Source organism: Euprymna scolopes, chromosome 18 (genome assembly GCF_053919585.1).
Source record: "Euprymna scolopes isolate OS-2025 chromosome 18, ASM5391958v1, whole genome shotgun sequence".
In the NCBI taxonomy this organism is placed as follows: domain Eukaryota; kingdom Metazoa; phylum Mollusca; class Cephalopoda; order Sepiida; family Sepiolidae; genus Euprymna; species Euprymna scolopes.
The window spans coordinates 802,337-818,749 of NC_136499.1; the positions used below are offsets into that span (position 1 = coordinate 802,337).

At 31.8% G+C, this 16,413-nt stretch overlaps 1 protein-coding gene across 1 annotated transcript in view; it reads left to right on the plus strand.

The window, feature by feature from the left end:
* Positions 1–16,067, plus strand: part of LOC145297478 (putative elongator complex protein 1) — a 133,017-nt gene extending 116,950 nt beyond the window's left edge. The window contains exons 31-34 of the mRNA XM_080143347.1: positions 1,011–1,138; positions 5,796–5,953; positions 11,470–11,554; positions 15,952–16,067. Of these exons, the coding sequence (XP_079999473.1) occupies positions 1,011–1,138; positions 5,796–5,953; positions 11,470–11,554; positions 15,952–16,028 (448 nt within the window). The 3' untranslated portion in view covers positions 16,029–16,067. The remainder of the gene's footprint in view (positions 1–1,010; positions 1,139–5,795; positions 5,954–11,469; positions 11,555–15,951) is intronic.
* The last annotated feature ends 346 nt before the right edge of the window (positions 16,068–16,413 follow it).

The following is a 16,413-nucleotide window of genomic DNA, read 5'->3' on the forward strand; positions in this document are numbered from 1 at the left end:
TTTTTCTAGGCTGCAAAATCTGTAATAATAGATGGTTGAATTAGCATATATATATATATATATATATATATATATATATATATATATATATATATATAATCTCACAGTGAAGGTTTGCCTAAGACAATATAAGATGGACATAATTTAACATGATAAAAAAAATCCAATCCAATAACTGACATAGTTACTATGAAAAAAGTTCATGCTAAAAGTCACTAAACATGATTAATATAAACATGGGCTGCCAGGATAAACAGATTATAGAGAACTCATGGGTTATGTACAGTATATAAAACCTACTAAGTATTATGTGGGAAAGATGTAGAAATTAATTTGGTGTCTCTTCATATTGATCTTTTATACCAATGTATTTTAATCAAAAGCATTATTACATACTTACATATCATGCCAAAGTTAGTATAAATTCCAAAAATTACTGAAAATGTTCTCATAAATGATGTGCTAGAAATATTTTAAATAAAAAATCAGCCACAAATACTATTCCAGATATCTGGATTAAAGATGGCGGTACAAATGATTTAGTCAAAATTATTGATTGTAATTGCCTCCCCTTATATCTTGTGAACTCTCCATCATTAAAACAGTTTATTTTCTACATTAAAAAACGACCTTGGTGTCTAACTCTGCCCCCATGGGGAGGAAAAGTAAGTAGGAACTCAATAAATCGCTATTTTTAATTGTAATTATTTTTCTACTGGATCATTTTTTTTGTAATTTTTGGAATTTATACTAATTTCAGCATAACACATACATATGTGATAATGTTTTCACCTGAAATGTGTTGGTTTAAAAGGTCATTAATATAAATAAGAACCAATGAATCTTTTTCTAGTAGGAAAGGACTATGTGATATATGTACTGCAAATTAAATATTCCAAGCCATTCATACCCCTCTCCCCAAATACTTATTTTAGCTGGTTTTATTTGTATAGATTTAAATTAAATCCTGGCATTTTTGGTTGATCTGTTTTCATTGTTTTCTTAAATAGGAGATCATCACGAAACCGCCGCAAAGATGAAAGGAAGAAATGGTCTTTGAAAGAAGGAAGTCGTTATGAAGAATGTGCTCTGGTTGATGCTTTGGGCAAAATCATTACACATGTAGACACTCTTCGAGGTTGGTCCTATTATGCAATTGGAATCTACATGTTAATATTTTTTGTTTTAGTAAATACTAGCAGTTCAGCCCGGCTTTGCTCAGGCACTATGTACTGTTCATAACATATAACATTTATGTGCATATTTATTTATATATTAAAAAGTTTAACTCATGTCCAGGTAACCTACATTTAAAGTTTCAAGTGTGTAGAAATTGGCGGAGGAGTTTGGTAGAATCTGCAAAGGTCAACTCTTTGACATCTTGGCAAATTTTCGCCCAAAAACTGATTAAAAAGCTTGCTGCATGTCTGAATACCCTTTACATAAAATTTTAAATGTTTATATCTAAAATTGGCTAAATAGTTTGCTAAAGACCACAAAGGTCAAATCTTGACCCCTTGGCAGCCATTTCAGCCAAAACCCGATTAAAAAGCTTGCCTTATGTCTGAATACACTTTATGTAAAATTTCAAATGTTTGGATCAAAAATTGGCTGAGTAATTTCGTAGAGACCGCAAAAGTCAAATTTTTAAATACTTTAACCCCAAGTAACCTATATCTAAAATTTCAAGTGTTTAGACTCAAAATAGACTGAGGAGTTTTGTAGAGTTTTCAAAGATCAAATTGTTGAACTTTGACCCCTTGAAAGCCAAATTTCTGTCCAAAAACTGATTAAAAAGATTTTCCCAAATCTCATTACCCCTTATGTCAAATCTCGAGTCTGTAGACTGAAAATTGACAGAATAGTTTGGTAGGGAAATGTACACACACACACACACAATTTGATTTTTATAGATATATAGATTAAATTTTGAGTTTCTTTGTTTTTTCAAGAATCAAAACATTCTAATACAATTGATTTAAAATAATTTTTTTAGTTTCGTTATGTACATAAAATGTATTAAAATTTCCAGCATCCTTGTTGAATTTTTTTTTCACAGGCATCATTTCTGTTGACATGTTCAAACATCTGCACACTTGTACTGTTTGGACAGTTGCAAACCTGCAATTTTCACACAACTTTGGGTCAAAGAGCAATTTATGGTCAACTAGATATATATACTTGTTATTATCCAAAAGTTTTTTACCTTCATTCAAAAAAAAAAAAAATTAACTATGTAATTTAAAATACTTTTTTTAACAAATTATTTTTTTTTGAATAGGACTTTTAGTTAAATTTAATTATTATCACATTGTTTGTTTACTAAATAATTAATTAAACTAAATTGGGTTATTGTCAGCTAATGTACTTAACTTCTGGCATAGTGATGCTGGAAGCTGTGAGAAGGCCAATCAGTTTCTTCACTTTTATTGTTCTTCAGTATTTCTCTTGTGAAGCGATTTATTAAAATAAAATATAGGAAAATGACATTATTGAACAGTATACAATAAAAATTTAAAAAATTATACAGATAAAAATAACACAGTTATAAAAGAAGAGCACAAAAAGTGTTTTCAATAATTCTTAAAAAAAACGAACAAACAACTAATTTCAATAATTCTTAATTAAAATAAGACCAAAAAAAACTTTTCAATGATTATTAAAAAAAAGAATGATCATAAAATTAAATGAAAAAAGAGTACATGCACAGGGAAGATATAGGTGTGAGAGAAAACGGTGAAGGAACTGATTTGCTTTGTCACCTCTTTCAGTAGTGCTACGCTGGAAGTTAGGAAATATATTAGGTGACTATAACCTTAAATTGTTATAAAATTATAACTTATTTTATTAAGGTGATGTTGTAATCTCTATAAAAAACTTGGATGTAAATAGTTTCCAAAATTTTTAATCTGATAATACTGTGCTAAGAATTTAAAAGTTAGGAATGACTTTGCTGCATCCAAATTCATTTCAAACTTGGAAAGTTTTTTTTTTTTTAATTTTTAACAAATGATTAAAATGGTTGATTTATTTGAGAAGAAACATAAATACATTCTGGTTCATTTTATTTTGTAATTCTTTTTCTTAGATATTTTAAATTTTGTTTTATCTTACATTATTGCATTTTTGATATTCAATAAACATATGATTAATCTATATACCATATATACTTGTGTATTACTCGATTTTAAAGTTATTTGGGGGGGGTCGACTTACACATTGGTAATGTTTTTGTAAAGTTGATAAAGAGTGACTCGGCGCTCGATCATAACATAATTGCCATTTTGTTTGTATATACCAAGTGCATAAACAAAATGGTGTAATCCTAGTAATTAATCACACTCCTTCCGAACCCCACTGCAGTGTGTTTGCCAGAATGTAAGCACATATGTGGTTTTTCAGTGGGAGGTTTAATAATAATTGAAATAGTTCTTGCAATGTTTACTCGCTAGACATGGCTATAGGCTTTTCGATATGATGTATTCGGTGATGATCTGATGTTTTTTTTTTAGTAGGTTAGAAAATATAGTGTTTATGATATGTCATTCTCCCCTAAGTTCAGCAAGTTTTAACAATTTAATGACACCATTTAATGGCACTTAACGCATGCATTCACATTATTATGGTATATTATAACTCGTGCAATGTATGCGTTTCCTTATTATAGTATGTGACATAAATTATGTCTAAAAACAATGACTACACCATAATCTACAGCATATTGATCAGAATGTTTGATTAGCAACATTTGTGTTTGTTGCATATAAGTGTGCAGTGGGTTGGTTCTATATATGAAAATCGAATAGTCCACACTTGCATAAAATGCACATATTATCACTCATGGATGCCAAGAAACAATTTATGTTTTATAAAAAAAAACTAAAAAAGGAAATTATCTATGCAAGAAAGAGCCTTGAGACTGACCCTTTAACATGTCTACTTATACACAGGTAATACCTAAAATGACACAATTTTTGGTCTTAAAATGCACATTGACTTTTACACAAGTATATACGGTATCTATAAAAGTGAGAATGTGTGTGTGAGGAAAACTCTCAACCTATATACTCAACAAATTTTTGATCTACAGCCTTAAAAGTTGGTATATAAGATATTTTGACATGTGAAAAACTTTTTAATCAGTTTTTATCTGGAAAAAAGTACTGTTAAGGGGCCAAAATTTAAAAATTGGTACTTGGTGGGGGGGGGGCATCGGATTTTTATCTGTTTGTCAACTGTTTCATGACTGTATTCACGAATCGTTCACATGACAGCTTCATTATGTTAAGAATAAGTAGGTTTGAAAACACTTAAGATCGTGGCAAGCTGGCCTAATTATCGTATTTGATTCACTGTTTTTAGATTTTGGTTCAGATCCCAGCTTGAGTATTTTTATTTTTCTTACTTACATAATACTTGCATGCACATGTCTCGGTTTCTTTCCGTTTTTTTTTACTTCATTTTTTTTTAAAGGAATTTAAGATTATGTTTAATACAGGGCAACGCTGGGTACATATGCTAGTGATAAATAAAAATAATAATTCAATGTGCAATCACATCAAAGTTATATTGATGTGAGGAATACACACGGGCAGTTATCACATAATTTAATTTATATAAACATCCATCATGCACAAGGAATAAAATATTGTGTTTTGGCATGAAGTAATCCCAAAAGAATGAATTTACAGTAAAACAAACAAACCAAATGATTCTTAAGTTATAGTTTTCAAATCATTCCTAGTTTTAATAAACTATAGTTTTTGGATGTATTACTTGTTTTGATGGGACTTTTGTTCTCATCTTGAATGTTATTTGTGTAACGTTTTAACGGTAAGAGGGAGATAATCTCGACAAATTTTTTTAAGTTACCTCCCCTTGTCAACCAATTTATTTTCATATATACAAAACTGCGAAAAAAAAAAACCCTCCAAAAATACAAAACCATTTAGAGAAACCAGTAACTCTTCTCCTTTCTTTTCCAACATGGTGACCAGCATATCTGACGAAGCTCGGAGGCTACACTGACCAAAACGTTGCACAAGTAACACTCAAGCATCAGTCGGAGAGAGCCATAGTCCTAAAAGGTGTTTTCTAATGTAATATTTGGGTTAGAGTTGACTTTTTCTAATTGAGTACAGGCACCTTGATATTCTTGATTGCCCAAGATGAAAGATGAACGCAAGATGACAAAATTTTATTTACTTCTGTTATATAAACCAGGTAAAGTCAACTGAATCAACAGACTATTCTGAAATTTTTTTCTCTGCTCACTGTAGTATTATTGTTGGTCCTGTGCAGTTCTAGGAGTTCCATTCTTCCAGGCTTTGCTGTCTCCCTTTGAGAAGTAATTGGTTTATTGCTAATCACCTGAGGTGCCCCTACCGGGGAATGTCAATGGGGCTGCCCAGGCATTTTTGCAGGCTAGAGTACTTTTCCTGTAGGGTGCTAGCTCTTCTATCCTATTTTCCAACTTTTGTATAACATCTTCCCGCTATGATAGGGAAATAAATAAATCTGGTTTTCAAAGCAATAATTTTGGTTAGGTTGTTCAGAGTAAGCTGAATGCAACAAATCTAACATGGTTTGTAACACTTAAGTTTGAAATAGAATTTGTAAATCACTAAATGCACAGATTAATTAGATGTATTTTCATACGTCCAAGTGTCTATATCAGAGGCTCTGTCTGTTTGACATGCTTATGTTTTATGTGAACATTAAATGGAAGCATCTTAATATCCTTTCTTGTTTTCAATGATTATAAAACAGTTTTGTGGCATTTTTTTTTTTTTTAGGAGACATCCGTTGTTTGTTGTTGGTGCTGGTGCAATTCAATTATGATTGCAAAGCGGCTGAGTTGCAGGATTTTTATGATAGTTTTCTGACCACAATAGAAAAGGCTTTACCTTCTTTGCGACAAACAGTGGACGCAGATCAGAACCAGAACCAGTCTGTAAGTATTTTTAACTGTAACAATATTAACGTGAACAGAATCGATTTTATGAAGTGAAATTATGTATTGGGTTTTAAGATTAGTATGAATAGATTTCTTCCTTTTTATTTATTTTTCAGTTTTGTACCAAAGATACTTATTTTTTTTTATTCATTATGCATCTTGAATATGTAGTAAAGCTGATATCTATTCAATGTAACTGTCTTCAGCCTCAATTACTGCCCAGAACTAGAGCATACCTTTTCTATAAGCGACACCAGGAGCTCAGCGAATACTCGGCAGATGGTGGTGATGGGGCTGGCTTTGATGTTGTGGGAGGTCATGTTGATGATATTCTTGACATATGACCAAACAAAGTAGTCCAGCGGGCTCAGGTTCAGGACGAAGGAGAAGGGGAGGCCAGTGAGAGAAGGGTACAAAGTCATAGCATTCCTTCTGAAGTCAAGCCTGGGTTTCTTTCGACATGTGGGCTGGCGCCGACTCCTGCTGCTACACTCAGAGTCTACCAGCGGCCACCTGATTGCACCATGGGATCATCACACTCTTCAGCACATCCAGGCACACTTTGGTGTCGACTCTCAAGCTGACTTTGAAGATGTGAGGTACATGATGTGGCCCTCACTTGAAACCATACCAAAGACCATAATCATGGCCGGAAACTTTGTTGAGCCTCAAACCATCCAGATTTGAATTTTGAGGGTGCTGGCAATGGTACTGTTGAATTGGTAGAGAGCATGAGTTGTACAGTGGCGCTTTTCCAATCTCGCTCTTTGAACATTGTGTCATTTTCAGACATGATAGAAAGCTCCTATCACTCTTTGGATTTGTACACAATTTGCCAACTAGTAGATGGTCTGCAACAAAAATAGAAATGTGGTTTTCATCAAATGGAAATGGAATCAGGTTGTCTTTTGTAGAGTGACAATTTTATCATTCCATCCTGTAGTCCTATAATTATTATTTATTTACTTATATATAGTTTATATATTAGTAAAATAGTAACAGAATTGTGTCTACATTTTCTTATAGAGAAATAATATTTTATATCAAAAAGCAATGAATTCAACAGCTGTCCTATTTTAAAAACTCTAAAGCAGTTACATTATAAACAGCTGATGACCCTTGTCTTCTATTTTAAGATATGTAAAATATTAGTTTCTTTCTCTCTCTCACTCTTCCTCTCTCTTTCTCTTCTCCCTCTTTTTAAGCAACATTTATGGTGTGCCATCGTTCCATAGCTTAATAAAAACAAAATTGCCAATCAGCATTCTCTTTATTTCAATTATAGTTTGAAATAATAAACAGGCTGCTTTTGTTGCTGTCTGTGAGTTAGTGAGTGCTTCACGATTACGGAAAAATGAAATCTTTAGAGATTAAAATCACGTACATCTCAGGTGGCATCTCACGTCTGAAAATAAAAGATATCTGGATGCAAGTAAATTTTAAGATTATGCAGATTACATTGTTCGGGATGGATGAACATGGAGAATAAATGTAGTCAACCACAGCATTTAGAAATAAACAAAAAAACATTTTCATAAACATTTTATAAATTGATTGAATATTGACTGAATGACATTTGTTTTTTATGAAAACAAAAACTAAAAACTACTATTGGGGAGATTTATGATATAATCGTTTCTAATTATTCCTAAATTTTGTGAATCTAAATCTTGTTATTCAATTAAGTTTATTTATTCCTAATAAAAGTAAGCATCATATTTATTTAATCAAGTCATTTATTTTTCAACAATGATATTTTTTTATTGAGATACTAGCAGGGGTACCCGGCGTTGCTCGGATGTTTCGAGGTGTGTGCGGTTTTGAGTAAATCAAAACAAAAGAATAAAGTACCAGAAGTGTCTTCCTGAGACTGTTCATAATGTTCCCATTGTCGACTTATTTTTCTGGTTGCAAAAAAAACAATCAACAACTTTTTATCGACATTGTTTCACTGTTTATGAATATTGAAATAAAATACATTACTAAACATTTATTAATATCTTTTATGAAATATTGAAATTAATCTTATATTGAATATTGAAGTAAAAGACATTACTACACATTTATTAATAATATCTTATTGAATATTGAAATAATACTTACGTTTAATTAATGTTATTTTCTTTTTTAATAGCATTTTATTTTTAAATGACGACGTTTATACTGTTTATGAATATTAAAAGAAAAATAAGTACTAAACATTTAATAGTAAGAAAATGGGTGCTAGTGCACTGATGATCCGCGCTATATTTTAAATCGTATTTCTAAGATTAAAGTTTAATGTTTTTTTCGTGCTGTAATAACGTTATTATTTAAGAAGCCATTCTTAACATGGGGAGGGTGCAAATGCGCCTAAAAAAGTAGAATCTCATTTTACGGAATTAGCTAATAGTGTTAATTTACAATAACAGGTATGGCACCATTGGCACTTCTGCATGTCAGTAACATGGAGCGAATGCGTGTAATTTAGTTTCAAGAACCGTCGACAGATGTCGTTTGTCAGGCAAAGAACCGGGGTCGATAACTAATGTTGTAATGAAAAAAAAAAAAAAAAAAAAAAAAAGGAAGAAGTTTAATTCAACAAACAAAACTAAAAACAAAGAAAAAGTTGGGAAATTATGTTAATATTCATTTTAAGAAAATGCTATAAAAAAAGAAAAAGTCGATAAAAGTGAGACATAATGTATTTTATTTCAATATTCATAAACATTAACGTTGTCATATAAAAAGAGTAAGAAAAGTTTTACGAAGTCGATAAAACTGATTTAAAGTGAGATATTATTAATGTGTAGTAATGTATTTTATTTCAATAATCATAAACAGTGAAAAATGTCGATAAAAAGTTGTTACTATGGCAACGAAAACATGTCCTTACAAAGAAAGAAAGAAAATAAAAGAACGAAAGGAAAGAGCAAAACGGAAGTTGTGTTTGTGAAAGTAAGTTTGGTGCGTTTCACGTAAATGTAAATCCAGGTTTTCATAAAACTCTAACCATGCGGGTTATAACGAAATCGAAGTAATGTAATTGTGAATTCAAGTCCAGGTAACGGAGTGTGTTCTGTTTTAATCTAATTTTATTATAATAAATGCTTTATAAATTGTGTTTATGTTTTATGCTATTCAATGGCAAAGTAACCGTGGTTCGTTTCAGCGGAAGTCCAGACCAGTTTTTAGATCAATACTAACCGGTGGTCGGTTTTAAATGTCTGCTGTGAACGTTCTGGAACGGTGTAAGTGAGTGGCGGTGGTAGGATGAATTTGGTAGAGAGAGTTTACTTTACTACTTCCATTAAATGTAACCGATTTTTATAGTGGACTCTCACCAGACAGAATATAGGAAACTCTGATCAGCAAGATACTGGACAGCTAATAAGCCTATAACATACGACAGATGTCGCGATTCAGTTTGTGAATGATACGGCTGCACCAAATGTATACAGGTGCAGTCCTATAAATGTCAAAGTCGGAGGGGAAAAAATGAGTTCATTTTATTTATATAGAGATTATCTTTTTTTTTTTTTATTAATCAGTTTTATTGAAAAATGAAATGGTTAGTTAAAAAATATAAATAATAAAATGATTTGCTGAAGATTTTCTTATTCAATGAAATTCATTTCTCCTGTAAAATTTGATAGATCCTGCTAGGAAAAGTGGGTTCCTCATGGGTACATACATGTATATGAGGGATGCTCCAAAAGTAATGTCTTCTATTTTTCATTCCACTCAAATGAATCAGAGAGGATTGCAAATTGCGTTGTTATGATGACTGAATTTATGCATTTATGACCTAAAGTTTCATCTCGCTGTTGAAGATATTGATGGTGTGAGACCTTAAGAAAGCAACCCCTGTCATATATGGACATCAGAAGTAGAGATACGTCAGCTAATTCTTGGCAAAAGTACATTGAGAATGGTGGTGACTATGTAGAAAAGTAAATTTTGGCACACAAAAGGTTGCTAGTTTTAATGGTACTACTTCCAACTTCATAGCTCTTCAACTTTTTGAGTTAAAAAATAGGAAGCTTTATTTTTGGAACAACCCTCATGTACTAAAGGAGAGGGGAAGTTTTTAACAGATCCAGAGACTGGAGTTTTTGTGAGTGTACAGGGTTCAGGAAAATGAATTTGTTACAAGTTCAGAGGAGTACACTGAGTACTATTTTGGATAACTTTTATGAGTTCTGCTAGTACGTATTTTATTTTTATTTTTGTATTGCATTTTCAAGATTATTTGGATTACTGTTCTCATCTTGAACTTTTCAGTCAATTTAATCTCTGACTTCTTTCACATGTATTTTGTCGAACTCAGGAATCTGCACATAATTTCAGATGGAACTCTGAGTATTGCCCGTACTAATCTTAGTATGTATGTGTGTGTGTGTGTGTGTATATAGTGAGAGAGAGTACAAAATTTTGTTGAAATTCAAAGACTTAGATTTTTTCTTTCATATAACTCTTGTTTATTCCATCCTGGATAAAATATACGAAAATAAGATTTAAAACAAGAATTTTGGTTTGTACGTACCCAAGATGGTGGACCTGTAACAACGTGGGGATGGAATTTCTTTTCCCCAAACGAATGCACCAGGTTTATCATGTACAAAATTAACTTTTTGTTGGTAACATCAGATGGAAATCACATCTGACGAGTTGATGAGAAAGAAAATTTCTATGAAAACATAAAATCATAGAATTATCATCCCATTAATGAAATGACTCTAATGAAGAGATCCAGGATGAAATAAACAAGAGTTATATGAAAGAAAAAATCTAAGTCTTTGAATTTCAACAAAATTTTGTACTATATATGCTCTGCGCCTATAAAATAGATACATTGAGCTTTACTCAAATTAATGGTGATTCAGTTTTTATCATAACAGTCTCAACCTGTTAAATGAAAATAGTATACATTGAAATTAAAAATATTTCAAAAATAAACATTAATAAAAATATACATATATATATATATATATATATATATATATATATATATATATATATATATATATAATATATATATATATATAATCTATATATATAGAGAGAGATAATAGTGATTTCTAGTTATAAGCAAAAAAAAAGAATAAATTTAAGGCTCCCAAAATTCATGCTAGAATTATCCACAATAAAGTACTAGGTAAAATTCAGATGTAAGTGACACTCTTTTGAAGGTTGAAGGTTCAATCCTCAGTGTGGGCAATTCTCACAATTCAATTTCAAATTACCTTAGATTTCTATTCAACCATGGCTGGCAAAATGAGAACACGGTACTCTGTGGATTAAATAAAGGATTCCATTTAAAATTCTGTTCAGAGTCACGAGTTTGACAAGAATTTCTGAATTAGATAAGAGACACCTGAAGAAGATCAGACGTTATATTGACTGAAATGTAAAAGTAAAACTTAAGATGAGAACGATAGTCTGAATAATCCAAATTATCAATCCTCATCTCAAAGATTTAGTAACATGATTTGCATTTCAAATGATATTTGTTTGTTTTTTTTTTGTTCTAGTTCACTTTCGGCCCAGGTGTTACTTCCAATGTGATTGCACAGGCAGTTCAACAAGCTCAACAACTCCCCACAAACAAGGAACAAGGTAAGATACATCTGCCTTTATATGGGGAGTAATTGGTCCCCCCGACAAAGGAGAGATCAGACCTAGTAATTCACTCGCATTTGTTTGTTCACACTTTTCTTAATAACCAAGCCTTGGATTTTTTGAAATTTTGCACAAACATTAGTCATAGATTTTATTTATTTATTTATTTTTCTCACTTTCACCCCAAACAAGGCATATTGGCACTTGGACGTAAGGGGCTACTTATTGGGACCATGCCTATAAAAGATTAAGATGTTGGTTTACGTTGCATTTCGACTTCTGCATATCAGTACAGTTTGGGAAGTAGTCAGCAGAAAGAGAATTCCAAAGTCTAGCTGTTCTAGGGAAGAAGCTATTTGAGTAGAAAACTTTCTGACATTTAGGAACCTCAACATTGAAGGGGTGTGATTTTGTTACTAAGCAGGTTTGTCGGGGATATGTACATTGAGGGGGCACAACTGCAATGAGTTCATCAGAACACATTCCATTTAAATGTTTGTAAAACAGGCACAGAGATGCAACATTGCGGCGATGGGACAGAGGTTGGAGCTTAGTTGACAAAGTGGGATCTATTAGATTGGAGACCCTTTTTTGGACCCTATCCAAGAGTGAGAAACTAGTGGTAGATGCGCCAGCCCAGATGTGACAATAATACTCCATGCATGGATGAATGGTGGCGCGGATACTCTCAGGTGTGAGCAGTTGTCTAACACGATGGAGGAAGCCCACCTTCTTTGCAGCAACTTTCACAATGTCTTTGATATATTTATTCCAGTTCATATTTCCTGTGAATGTTAAACCGAGGAGTTTGAAGGTAGAATTCTCAGGTAGGGTCTTATTTGTCATGGATATCGGGGGTTGGAGAGGCTTCTTGTAATTGTTAAAGGAGAACAGCTTAGTCTTACTAGCATTAAATGTTACCATCCATTTGTGGGCCCATTCAACTGCGGTCTGAAAGGATAATTCTGAATTACTCTTCCTAGACATACTGATAAAAATTAAAGACAATAACATTATTACAGAAATCTACCACAAACCTACAGACACCCAACAATACCTACACTTTAAAAGTCATCACCCTAAAAGCTGCATAAAAGCCATTCCCTACACCCTAGCACGTAGAATCTGCACCATAGTCACAGACAAAACCTTCGAACAATCTGATTTAAGAAACTAGAAATGAATCTAAGAAAAAGAAAATACCAGCCACAACTTATAGACAAAAGGATCCAACTAGCGATAAATATATAGTAGAAGATTTGAGAACCCCTAAAAAATGAAACAAAGAACAAATCCTAACATATGTCTCTACACACAACATAAACAACCCAGAACTTTTCACAGAGATAATGAAAAACCTCGTCCTACTTAACCAAAACAGCAAACTAAACAACTTCTTTAAAACAACAAAAATAATAAAAAGCAAACACCAACTCAAAAACCTAAAACGCATTCTTATTTCATCCAAACTCAATCAAGACACGACAAAAAGAGTCACAAAATGCAACAAACAACGATGTGGAGTGTGCAACATAATATTAGAGGGAAACACATACACATTCATGAACCCCATACAAACATTCAAAATTAAAAAAAGACCTAGACTGCACCTCAAAAAATGTAGTCTATGTAATAAAATGTGCAGCATGCAATAAATCCTACATAGGCACCACTAAAAACCTTAGTAATAGAGTAGCCTTACATCGATCCAACATCAAAATCGCAGAAAATAGACACCTGCATGTCACAGGACATACACACATGCAGTGGAGGCAAATTCAAGATAATGCCCATTTTCCAAACTGACAACTATTTCTACTTACTAACACAAGAAAAAGACTTCATAGCAAAGTTCAACCTCACTTTGAACATATCCCAATAACAATACACATAAATAGGCAAAACACAAAATACACTTATGTGCATGCATGCTTATGCAAATGTGCACACTCACACATGAATCAAGACAAGCACGATAAAGCATGTGCACACATTCACGGGCATGCGCATCCATATCCAATATAATACCATTTCACTAAACTAAACAAACAATTAGAAACAAAATACACTACCCTGCCCACATTTAATAAAAGAAAATCTTTCTAGACTAAGACAACTTTAACCAATATGTGTGTGGTGTCTGGGTCTGTGTGTGTGTGTGTGTGCTTGAGTGCATGTATGTGTGTATATGTAAGTGTGTGTATGTATGTGTGCTCCTGCATTTGTGTTTCTGTATATGTGTATGTGTGTGCATGTGTGTATATATATATATATATATATATATATATATATATATATATATATGCATATATGTGTGTATATATATGTGTGTGTGTATGTATCATCTATTATCTATTTTCCATTTTGTTTGTGCGTGTGTTTGTGTTTGGGTGACTGAATACATGTATGTATGTGTGTTTGGATTGGGAATCAACCTTGTACCTGTCTAGGTGTCCTACCTCTGTCTCCCTCCTACATGCACGGGCATCACACACACACACACACACACACACACACACACACACACACACACACACACAAGCACACACATATGAAAGAAAAATCACAGATCTTGACCCACACACATTCACGCACACACAAACACACATAACCCTCGTCTTAACACACTGACACACACATACACACACATTAAAAAAAAAGAAGAAAATCATAAGAAGCCATAAAAATATTCATCAAATAGACTCAAAGCCCCCTCGCCCACTAAATGGACTTAACTCTAACTGATTGAACTCTTGACCAGCGCATGGACTATTGGTGACAAAAAGTTTGAGATTGGCATTTCTCTGAAAAACACAATCAGTGTTGTCAGAGATAAAATGTTATCCAAAAAGACATTCCAAACTTTTATTTTAAAAAGACCTTTATATAAAAATATCTGAAGAGAGCTGAACAAGACTTGAAACGTGTTATAAAAATATTTTAAAATATTAAAAAATTATAAAAGTCCAAGAAACCTACAACTGTTGATGGCTACACTCTTTTAAATATATATATGGTTGAAAACAAAAGTCTTTCAAAATATGTCATTTGTACAGGCTTTTATCCATAGAATAATTTTTTACCACAAATTAAAACCGTATTTACTTTAAACAGCTGAAAATTATGAATAAAAATATTTTTTCAAGATTCAATTTTACATCTTAGTTTGTTGTTCAAAGTTAAAGGAGCAAATCTTTATCAATATTTTTGAAATTGTACACTCAATTAGAAGATATCTTAAACTACAACCATAAACATGTTTTTCTTCTCCAACTATGCGAGTTCATTGTTTTCGTTCTATCAATCATAACTCGGTGGATGTATTAATTTTTAAGTTATTAGTTATTATCACCTGTGGAACCTTTAACCTCCAGGAGACTGTCACTTAAAACTGGTTTTAATTAGCAATTTTATCTGTTATGGTACAAATTCATATTGACAACTGCTCAGTGTTAGGTTGAAAGTTTTGTATTTGATGGACAATACCAGAAAGACAGAGTAGGTTTGTTCAAACTCACTGTATTATTTGTATTGTACAGACTATGTTCTTATCTTTAATGTTGTTTTCACAGTGCTTCAGTCAATGTAATTTTTGACCTTCTTAAGTTGTATATTGGCAATGGTTCTTATTGTTCAATGGCCAAAATAATGTTTCTCCAACGAACCATAGATTTTAAAATTTTAAATGTCTGATGTGTTTATGAAATTGAAAGAACATCGAATTGTTCTTATTTTCTTATTAATTCAGATCTATACTGATTAAATATAATTTTAAAAAACAAATGAGAATAACACTCAAGATGAGAACAATAGTCTGAACAATCCAAATAATATATATTATTAATCTTTATCTAAAAATTCAGAAACATATCAAATCGATACAAATCACGATTAATATGAAAATAGAAACACTTCAACGCTCTTTTCATTTCGTAAATACATCACATATTTTGAATTCTAACAAGTATGGTTGGTCGGAAAATAGAACTGAAGACATTCTTTCCACCATTTTCCAATATAAAAGCCAGTGTCAAAATACACCTCAAGAAGATTGGAGGTTACATTGGCCAAAACATTGAGAATAATACCAAAGATGAGAACAATAATTTGCACAATCCAAATAATATATATTATTAATCGTCATCTAAAACGTTAAAAAGCGTTAGTCAGCTCACTTGGTTGATGGGTAGTAATTACATTTCAGTTTCATAATTTGTCTTAGACTCAAATGAAAAAGTAACTTATTTCTTCCAATTCATTTATTTATTTCAATAAAATAATTGAAGTATTCATGCAAATAATTTCTATATTAAAAAAAAAAAATTTTTCATGGTGTTGTGATTGTTGCAGAAGATTTTTTAAAATCTTTTTTTTTTTTTTGTTATTTATTTCAGAGTCGAGTCTGTTATTACCCAGCAGTCTTCATCAGAATGTCAAGTGGAAATTGCAAATGATTGGAAAAAACAAATGAAAATAATGTCAAAATGAAATAAAATTTCTTTTTATTCTACTCAATTGTCTTTTACTGTTTTGAAATTAAAAAAAAATATTCTCTTACCAATATTTCTGTCTGTAAATAGAAAAGATGCTGCTTGGTGTGTGTTTATCTGATGTCACGTGCAAATCTTAAAGCCAACTCCTATGAATGTACTTGACCTTTTTCATATTAAATGCAATATTTCCACACAATTCATAACTATTATTGGTTACGATGCATATAATTTTGTTTTAAAAATCTGACTTTTCAAAATTACAAATTTCTAATGATTAACTTTTGAGCAATGAAAAAATACTTCATTTCCTATTTCATTGTTTCTGTGGTTTGCATGGAAACTTGGTAAAAAAAATCAAATAAA